General features: G+C 42.9%; 2 protein-coding genes across 4 annotated transcripts; one reads left to right on the top strand and one right to left on the bottom strand.

Moving 5' to 3' along the window:
• Nucleotides 1-686: 686 nt before the first annotated feature.
• LOC117592940 lies at nucleotides 687-4068 on the bottom strand. Of its 2 annotated transcripts, none has more exons than XM_034287460.1 (5): nucleotides 3429-4068; nucleotides 2582-2962; nucleotides 2324-2458; nucleotides 1995-2050; nucleotides 687-1900 (listed from the first exon to the last, which is right to left on the bottom strand). In XM_034287460.1, exons 1-5 carry the CDS (start codon nucleotides 3463-3465, stop codon nucleotides 1817-1819), a joined length of 693 nt encoding a protein of 230 aa, XP_034143351.1. In that variant the 5' UTR covers nucleotides 3466-4068; the 3' UTR covers nucleotides 687-1816. The 2 variants fall into 2 exon arrangements, with proteins under 2 accessions (XP_034143351.1, XP_034143350.1); XM_034287459.1 differs by having other exon boundaries at nucleotides 2324-2482.
• Nucleotides 4069-4507: 439 nt separating this feature from the next.
• LOC109616783 (ubiquitin carboxyl-terminal hydrolase 37-like) lies at nucleotides 4508-10438 on the top strand. Of its 2 annotated transcripts, none has more exons than XM_034287472.1 (16): nucleotides 4508-4547; nucleotides 5562-5875; nucleotides 6098-6171; nucleotides 6273-6315; nucleotides 6710-6877; nucleotides 7187-7318; nucleotides 7722-7854; nucleotides 7970-8106; nucleotides 8233-8332; nucleotides 8420-8499; nucleotides 8597-8802; nucleotides 8945-8991; nucleotides 9195-9270; nucleotides 9385-9520; nucleotides 9697-9849; nucleotides 10218-10438. In XM_034287472.1, exons 1-15 carry the CDS (start codon nucleotides 4521-4523, stop codon nucleotides 9731-9733), a joined length of 1710 nt encoding a protein of 569 aa, XP_034143363.1. In that variant the 5' UTR covers nucleotides 4508-4520; the 3' UTR covers nucleotides 9734-9849; nucleotides 10218-10438. The 2 variants fall into 2 exon arrangements, with proteins under 2 accessions (XP_034143363.1, XP_034143364.1); XM_034287473.1 differs by having other exon boundaries at nucleotides 10221-10438.

Raw genomic sequence — 10438 nt, forward strand, 5'->3', positions numbered from 1 at the left:
AGCCAGCCCTGGGCGGTCCCACTCGAACCCCACAGAAGTCTCCAAACAAATTAAGAGCAGAGTCCCAATTTCTAGTTCAAAGGTGAAGCTTTTATTTTACATAACACCACAGAACATATTAAAAATGTAGTAAACATGTAACCAAACCTTCATTTACTATTTCTAATTTTAAAAAGCAACTACACAATGAATCAGAGCAATTGACAAAGGACAACACAACAGAAGGGCAACGGCAGAGCTCCCGGCATGGGAGAGATATTTACATTGATACACCAGGGACCCTGCACCACGATGAATGTGGGGACACACACTCTGATGACCCAGGGACCCTGCACCACAGAGACTGTGGGGATGATCACACTGATAACCCTGGGACCCTGCACAATGTAGACTGTGGGGATGATCACACTGATAACCCTGGGACCCTGCACAATGTAGACTGTGGGGATGATCACACTGATAACCCTGGGACCCTGCACCACTGTGACTGTGGGGATGATCACACTGATAACCCTGGGACCCTGCACCACTGTGACTGTGGGGATGATCACACTGATAACCCTGGGACCCTGCACCACTGTGACTGTGGGGATGATCACACTGATAACCCTGGGACCCTGCACCACTGTGACTGTGGGGATGATCACACTGATAACCCAGGGACCCTGCACCACTGTGACTGTGGGGATGATCACACTGATAACCCTGGGACCCTGCACCACTGTGACTGTGGGGATGATCACACTGATAACCCTGGGACCCTGCACCACTGTGACTGTGGGGATACTCACACACTCATGACTACTGGTGGAAGTCACTTTATCCTACCACCCCCCATGCAGTAACCTTGACTACAGTCCCACCCAGAGCCCCGCGCTCAAATCAAAGAACTGAATACAATTCTTAGCCCCGCCCATAAAGTTACATACAACTACTAACTCCTAAATAAAGCCTATAGACAGAGAAGTCATTTAGGGTATTACTGAGATGAACACAATCACACCAAACTCCCTACGCTATTCATTAAGTCATAACACAATGATAGAATTCCTAGCCAAGCAAAACAGCTGCGGCATAGTCCTGTTAAACAGAAGAATTAACTGGTGATAAGATTAACCAGGAGAAGAACACCAGACCTATGATGCCTTATTGATACCATAAAACGCAGCGGACCAATCCGACTCTTCACCCTGGTTTCTTCCAGTTCCGACTGTTGGTTTTACACATTACAATTACGTTATACAGACATAAATGACCCAATACACAAAACCATACTGCCTCCCTGTATCCACATGGATTAATACTGGAACACAGAATGTACCACCAAGTAATACACCAACCGTCCTCCCAAACCCCAAACAAAAGCCTTGATGTACCCTGGGTGATTCCAACCTACAAATCAGGCTACAAGGAGTCTCCTGAATGGGATGGTCTGATCCTTAAAGGAACGGTACTCTCTGTCACAATAGCAATAAAAACACATGTTTTAAAGCATTGGTTCCCAATTCCGGCACACATTTTTGTTTTAGCCCTAGACAAGCAAACCCAATTGAACTCAATGAGAGCTTGATAATTAGTTCATAATTTGAATCAGCTGTGCTTGGCTGGGGCTACAAGGAAAATGTGTACTTTTGGGGATACTTGAGGACTGTAGTTCGGAACCAATGTTTTGAAGGAATGTATATTTTAAAGGACAACATAGTACAACTGCAGCACACAAGGTAGATATCTGTACTAGAAGCTGTACTCACATTAAAACATAAATTCAGCATGTTCCTATTATGTAACATTAACTGAAAAGATACACAGGATCACATTAATGATGTGTGATATTTCTTTTGCCACGGTGATCTTCCTTTGAGAAATTCAAGGAACTGTAAAGAACTCCCTCTGCCCCTCCCTGTTAAATGAAAATAGCATCTATTTTTTTAAGCATTGTCACAAGTTTTAACCCATTCTCAGTATTTGCATATAACTATTTAACTCGTAATTACCTGTACATTGTTGCTGTGTCCCTGGTCTGTTTTTATACTCTCTGATTCATTGTTTCCTGTAGATACAAGTCAACATTTTCAAAATGTGATATAACAATTTCGATCAACTTCCATTTCTTCAGAACATACTTCTGGACTATATTCAAATAATATAGGTTCAATATAAATAATTTTAATTTGTGTAAAATTGTGTTAAATATCGGGTATACAGAAGACATTTCTTTTATTGTGTTTTATAAATTGACATAAAATTCTGTTTAAATGTAACATAGTTGGTTAAAAGACATACTACATAAGGGTCGTTAGAAGTTTAGAATTTGAACTCTTGCCTTTTCTGTGAAGGATCCAGGTAAGAATAAAGGCCAACAGTCCCACTAAAGCAGCACTGAGAGGACACAAAATGGCCATCAGCACCCAGCACTGCCCTGAACACCCAGCATGACATTCTGAAGACTCAGGAGGACCTGTTGAAAATCCATCCAGTTTCTCTGTTTAAACACCAAATTCAAATGAATGCATTTGCTTGTCATCCACTGAGAAAATCAATCATGAAACCACACTGGAATGCTGAAGAGAAGATACACTACCATCATCATCTCTTTTAGGTGAAACACTGCCCTTCTCATATTCAAGAATGTAACCGGATCCAACTGTAAGTTCTTTGTCGATTCCTGAAGTACAAAAGTAGAATCCTAGCAAAGACTCATTAATGTTGCTGATGGTCAGACTGATGGAGCCATTGTCCTCTAACTTTGTGCTGAATGCATTGTTGTTGCCATGGAGGAATTTATTTAGAACTTCCTTTTGGTTAACGTCATATTGTTTGGCCGATATGATGACAAAGGGCGTCTTGTTGCTCTCTTGTCCGTACCACGTTGTCGAGGTCTTCATAGGTACGTTACAGGACATACAGACAGTCTCCCCAGGTTTGACCACTCTGGTCATAGTGGAGGACACTGAAGAGACCACTGGAGAAACACAAAAAAAAACCTGATGGACAAGACTGACCAAAATAATTAACAATTTGTTTGGTTCATATACTGTAACACTTTGATACCGGTAACAATTGATATAGTTCAAACAGGCCTAACTCACTACATTGTACCTGTAATGTAATATCATATTGCAACGATACTGACTAACAGCTATATTCACTCTACTGAATCTTTGCAACATAAAAACACATCATGTGAAAATGCAAAACATATGACATTAGCAGGACCAGTTGTTTTGGCTGTTTTACCTCAAAATAACCGAAATACCTAGCCATAATTGTAAGGTTTTAAAGAAGTAGGTAATTACCTGCTTGCAGAAAAGTTTTAACAAAACATCACTTATTGTTACATAGGATGGTCATGAAAGACTCATGAAGAGAGGATAGAAATTCAGTCAGTATGATTGATGTAGAGGAGAATAGACAGGCAGGCTACTTACAGTGTAGGACAATCAGGACTATCAACTGCATCTCCATATTAATTCACATTCACTGGCGTGACTGAGACACTTGACTATTCCACTGGAGGGTCTTTCTTTTCGTTACCATACATGGACAGATACAAAGAGCGGCAAAGTCATTGGTTGACTGAATGTAATGTTCCCTCCCAGACTGGTTTGCCCCCCAAGATCACAGGATGTATCATTATTGATACTGATAAAGACATAGATGATGTGTTAGTGGGAAATATCCTAAACATCACAGTGGACATGACAAGTTCAAATAAAGTTATTTAATTTATTTTCCACAAGAACCTCTCTAAACAATGTTTGCCCTCTTGTTGATCTGTCTTCCTACCATCTTCTGAATTAATCCAGTGAGATGATGCCCTGTCAGATGATAAACAACATAGTGGTTGAACCAATGTTGTTGAAGTATCAACATTGTCAACAGTATCAGTTATCTGTCCTGCTGCCTTGTCATCCACTAAGACAATGTTTTTACCCCTGGGGGTCTAGGGGGGTCCAGGGGTCTGGGTAGCTGGTTCTGGTGTTGCAACAGCATTGGGTTGAGTCTGGTCCTCTGCTCTGTCAGAAAGAACTGCCTACTCTTTCCTACTTAATGAAGCATCACATTACCTTTTTACACTGCCCCTTCCTTAGTGTTCATAATACTATAGGGCAGAGATTGTGAAAGTGGTAAATACTGACCTCTATTGGTGTGGTTTTGCATTACAATTATGGGACAGTATATTATATTTGGGAGAATTTTGTAGCTTTTGCTCAGAAATCAGCTGAAGACCGTTTCTTTTAAATAACTGTTTTTTGTTGGTCTACCTATTTAATTCCATCGACGGAGCAGGTACTAAATAAAAAGTATCTGTTTTCATATTTTTAAAAAAATCTGTTTTCTTATCATTTTATCACGATTAAAACACATCTATGTTACTTGGCTTTACAGCCAGGAATGGCAGATGACGTAACAAAGTCTGATGACGTTATCGAACATTGTTACGTCACCAGACTATATATCTATTGGTTTAATGTGGAAATTAATTAGTCTTCATTAGTTACCGAATTAGTAATAACGACATGGGTTGCATCTCCTCGTGCATTAAGGTATGATATCGAATTCAATATAAGATTCAATTTAAGAAATGTGGTGCAATTTCAGTATTAATTTAGCCTTAACAACTAGTGTACAAAACGTGAAAATGGCCCAGATGATGATTGAAAAAATCCGATTAATGTGTATTATGTAAGAAATTTGTCTTTCGCAAATTTCATTGTAAAAGTAGGATCACAGAGCTTTTCTATTCTAATAAGGACCACTTTGCCTTCTGAAAAGAAACAGACACGTTTTAAGGTAGGCACTGAATGTGTCGCCTCGCACAAGCGCCAGATCCCGCGAGTTTACATATAAACGCTAGAGGGATAAAAGGGAACCTATTACGGTTTAATCAGGCCAATCAGCGCACTTTCATTAATTATGGGTGTGGTCTTGTAGCCTCGCACAGCCACCTAACCCAGAAAAAAGTTAACCTCGAATTAGATTGGACCGTTAACACATCGTGTTGCCAGATGATGGAGAGGAAACCATGTCTCTTTTTCTCGCGTCTTCACGCGCATCTTTTGCTCAAATGAGCTGATAAAGTGGCGTCGTTAGGCCTTGGCGTTCAGGGCTATAGCCCCGGATCTCAAATTGACCCAAAACATTGATAATAAAGAAATAGCCACTGATCTATTCATCAAAAATCCGATTGCGCATTATGACATTTCAGACGTGTAGGCTGCTAGCGTGTACATCGACATTTTCAGCATGTACATTCAAAACCCTGTACTTTCTGAACCGTGCGGGACGGGAGGGTGGTCTATACCCCGAATGTATTGTGATCCTAGCGACGCCTCTGAGCTGATATATAACACAGAAAATACTCAGTGTGCCCTATCAAGTAAGGAAATTGCATGACATGTATCATGTATTTACTTTTGGTGGCATATGTAGTTAGTAAATTTGTGTTCATGCATTAGCTAGCTTGATAGTAGTAGCCATTTCAAGTAGAACATATAGATGGATAAATCCAATCAGTACAATAGGCTGTAGTTGATCTATTCAATGTTTTTTCTCCACAGAAAAAGCGAAACAAAGTTGGCGTGGAGCCGCAGAAAAAGAGAAGGACCTCATCCCTCTCTTTGATTTCACCTGACCATTGTGAAAGAAATGCCTCCACTACCTCCGTCCAACTCTCTTCCCCCCATCCACCTCCATCCCCTGTTAAATGTTCCACTCAGTCTGGTGCTGAACACCCCTCTCTCCCCGCGGGGTCACCTCCCAGGAACACTACCCCAGTAAATGCCTCTACAGTGGTCTCCCAACCTGGTTGTCTCACTCCTCCAAACCCACTGGACCGTCATGGAGAGACCAGGCCTGAGGAAACAACAGTCATGTAAGTCAAACCAAGTACAGTACGGGTGAAAAGCCACCTTTGTATCTTTTAATAGAAGCATTTGAGGTAGTAAACTCTAATGGAGGACCGTTTGTAATCAAATTACTTGATGAATGGTGACAGCCCTATTCCCTTATAAGGGGTGGATGAAAGCAGAAAGTGTTTTGGCCCTCCAGGACCAGAGTTGAGTAGCCCTCAGCTAAACTGACCTTGTGTTTGCAGCACCACTGAGGCCAGAGAGACACTGGCAGCGCCGACAGAACTGCCGAAGACACCTAGTGTGGCCGCCGTCCCTGGTCTGTATTCTGATGTGACCTCGATTTCTGAACACGTTTGTGCGTTTGCTAGCCGTCGAGAAAATGTCTCTCATCCTCTGTCTACCTCTGTGTCCCCTCAGTGCCGTCAATGAGTCCCAGATGTGCAACAGTCTCCTCAGAAAGGTGGGTTAAGATTTGCAAGACCAGGGCCCATATTTGTCAAGGGTCTCCAAGTTTTAGTGCTGCTGATTTAGGACAAGGACATCTCAGCCAATAAGAATCAGATTCATTATTATCTAAATGGCTGTACTGGTCAACCTAGATCAGGCTCCAACTCTGAAGCGCTTAAGAAAAGTCCTCTACCATTTTCCTACATCTGTAGTTTTATGCTCTACTAGCCCCATCTAGTGGATTTTCATCTATTCTACTTGGTCAACTGTATTTATATGGACAGTAATACATGCTTGCCTAATCAGACTGGGTTTACACTACATTCTACAGCATTTAGGTAGAGATTGTGTTCTGTGATACCATCTCTGTTTCAGAGACTTTAGACCTGTTTCTGTCTTGTCTCCAGTCCACTGCTTCTTCTACGCTACTTTAGCCCAAAGCCGCAGGGCCCAGTCACAGCCACTAAGGGCCAGATTCTCTCCAGGACCCGCTCAAACACACAGCTGAATCTGGGGAATAAGATCCGGAGCGACAGAGGAGAATCCAGGGACCTCATCGACCTGGAACTGCTTGGGTAAACCACATAACCCTTCAAAATAATGTTGAACTCTTCATTGTTTAGATCAATGTCAGATATATGATGTCTTACTGTCAAACTATATCAGATGTATTAGACATTAATAAACCCATGAAGTATTATGATTAGCTTAGTCAAAAGAACATCCACTCCTGTGTGTGTGTGTGTCTGTGTGTGTGTCTGTGTGTGTACTCACATAACGATTCCTGATTAAGATGACTTATTTAAAGGTTTATTACATAAGCCACTCTGCCTCTTGTATATTGTACCTATATGTGTGTATTAATGACCACTTGTTCTTCCCAGGTTGCCCAACATTGGCAACTCCTGCTTCCTCAATGCGACGCTGCAGTGCCTTCTGTTCCTACCGCTGTTCTTCAAGGAAATCCTCCGCCAGGAAAATCTCTGGAGATTGTCCCCGACTTCTAACCTGCTCAGGTAAAAGAAGGCTAATTTGCACATACACACACACACATACACACACACACAGCAATCCGTTATTTGTGGTCAAAAATGTAAGTTATTGAATAAATAACAAGCCAAGGAACTGCTTAGAGAATAAAATATGTTGCTGATTTTGTATATTTAGTCTAGAAAAATGCTCTGAATTTAGGTGAAACATCTTAACCAATTATCCTAAAATAATAAAACAACTCGTCATTGCCGTTTTCCTTGACTTTCCGTCCTCAAGGAAAACAATTTCTGTAAACAAAATAAACAAATGTCTCTAATGCAGTGGCTCTAGTTGAAGAGTGTCTTTGATGCCCACATCTCAGGTGGTAGCCAGGTGGGTTATTCACCATTCTTTCAGCTACTGATTTAGTCTTGGTCTGCTCTCTAGTTGTCTGTCAGAGGTGCATCAGTCTTGTCAACCTGGCAGTGGCACCAACCAGGCCTCAAAATGGGAAATCCTAAGAAAGGTTAAGTACTCGTTGCTTGAACAGGATATGAAGTACATGGAGGACAGTCAGCAGGTGAGTCTGGAGACCGGGTGTAGCACAACTCCCCCGAGTTCTTGTGACATTTCATTCTGTCTTTGTCATTTGACCTGTCTTCATCTATGTCTTTTCTCTGCTCCTCGTACTGTAGGACGCACACGAGTTACTTCTCAACATGCTGTGCCAACTGACGGCGGAGGGCAGGATCCTGGCAGAGCTCAGCGTGGGCTACATATGCCCTGTTTCACAGCTGGAGTTCATGACAGCATCAGGTGTCACCTGTAACAGGTAGGAGCTCTGTCACTGGTTGGGGGAAATCAAAAGCAGTCAAAACCCTCGTAAAAGTCCTTAGAGGGAATGTTCTGCTTCATCTGTGAGGTCTAATGTGTTTCTTGTCTTTTCCTGCTTCTGAAGCTGCGGGAGGAAGTCGTCCACCAAGCAGGAGTACAACCACCTCTCCCTGGACATCAGCCCTGAACGTACCCTGCAGGGCAGCCTGGCACTTTATTTCAAGGTCAGCAAACAGCCCGCGCTCTCGGCATACTGTCTAATTACAATTGTATTGTCATTCACTGTTGCAATCTGTTTGTTTGTGACCCAGAAATACATGGTGGACTTCAGATGTCATGTCTGCAAAGGCCTCCAGGCCTCAAAGATGGAGCAGTTTCAAACCCTGCCTCGGTAAGTGCCATAGTTGAGTTTATTATAGCGCTGGCAGTGTTGTATTGATTTAGTTTCCGGGGTCATTGTCTGTTTATTTGTCTCGGTCTCTGGACAGTGTGCTGGTCCTGCACTTGAAGAGGTTTGGGGGATATTCAGGTCTGGAGAAACTGGAGACGCCTATTTCGATTCCTCCAAACCTGAGACTCTCTGAGCTCTGTGGGGACACGGTGCCTCCCCTGCACAATATCATCCCAGAGGATGCGACTGATCACACCATCAGCCTTCCTGGACAGGACAGAGACAGCATCCCCTTCTGTTCAGGTGTGTCAACATTACACATAATGTCTGCTCCTCCAGTCAGAGAACCTGTAATTGATACCTTTTTCAGACCTCGTTAGTGAAGTGCTACAGAGATATTCAGTGACCACATCCTCACATGTTTTCATGTACTTTGACCCCTCAGATTCAAATGACCAAGGACCAGGGAAAGTGTGGCAAAAGTTCTCAGTGGTGAGGAGAAAGATAGATAGATAAAGAGATAGAAAGGAAAGTGTCAGGAGAAACAAGCAGAAAAACAATGGAAATGTCATGACAGCCCACAGATGATAAAACAGCGTTGTGGGCAACTGGGATATAGCGTGACTTTACACAGCAGGGGGTTCATGGGACATAATCAGACTGAGCAGATAAGAATGTCATGTGTTTCCTGCCAGGAGGAGCCTGTGAAGACTTCCAGTGACTATCAGCTGACTGGCATAGTCTCCCATTTAGGAGGCAGCATGATGTCTGGTAAATAAATACATTGAACTGACATGCAGACAGACAGTACACACGACATACAACAAACTGCACTACCTATGACAGCCTGACCCTTGACCTTGTCCTGTCTCCCTTGTCCCACAGGCCACTACGTTAGTGATGTCCTGGGAGCCAGTGGACAATGGCTCTGTTGTAACGACAGCCAGGTGTCGGTGTCCTGTGAAGCCTCTGTGCTGAGGTCCAGAGCCCGGAGTTCATACCTGCTCTTCTACACGTACAGGTACTTCTTGCTCTGACCGTTTTCCTTTTCTTGTACTTGTAAAGTGCAGTAGAATGCAATTGAATGTTCCTGTCTTTCAGGAACGTCAAACCGTGGCTAATTGTTAGCGCTTATCGTGTTGCTATGGTTGTACAGTGTGTGTCCTGCATGTAAGTGTGGTCTCTTTCACCCTTCAGGACAGGGAAGCAGAAGGCCCCATCTTACAGGGCCTAACAGGTCCCACCATCAAGTTTCTACCCATCAAGGCCCAACTTTAACGAAACGCTCAGTGGATCCTCTCACTACTCTCCCATTGAGCTCCACTACTGTGGAATGATCTGCCGATAAAGGTTAGAGATGCAGACTCAGTGCAAACCTTCAAATGTCTACTAAAGACTGACCTCCTCAGCCTGTTCTGTGATTAAGTGTAGTCTGGCCCAGGGGTGGGCACGGATACACAAATATTATATTATTTATGTATCCGTAATATTAGCATTTAGCTGGCCAGCTTAGCTAACTAGCTTTTCCAGACTGCTTCATCCAATAAACTCAGTGATGTGTTGATAAATATAGATTATGTGTCTACCACACTGCATCCTCCATATTCACACATGCTCTTTCGTCATGTTAATGGTCAGGTCTTCTCCATTGTTGTACTTGTTAATCTAAGGAATGCACTCTCAAAACTGTCCTTGTGTTTTCCTCTGTTTGAACTTAGAAGGACATGAGGTGTTGGACCACACCTCAGAATTACCAGGCTGAAAAGACTTGTAGCTGTCTCTGTCCAAAGACCTGGTTGTGTTGCAGATGACTTAAGCCTGATGATTCCAGCTGCCACTCCACTGATCACCAAACCCCCTGGATAGACTCTGGACACTGCCCACATGCATTCATTAATTACTACAAATTTTAATATGTTCACCCGGCACAGCCAGAAGA

This window comes from Esox lucius, chromosome 17, assembly GCF_011004845.1.
Source record: "Esox lucius isolate fEsoLuc1 chromosome 17, fEsoLuc1.pri, whole genome shotgun sequence".
Lineage (NCBI taxonomy): Eukaryota > Metazoa > Chordata > Actinopteri > Esociformes > Esocidae > Esox > Esox lucius.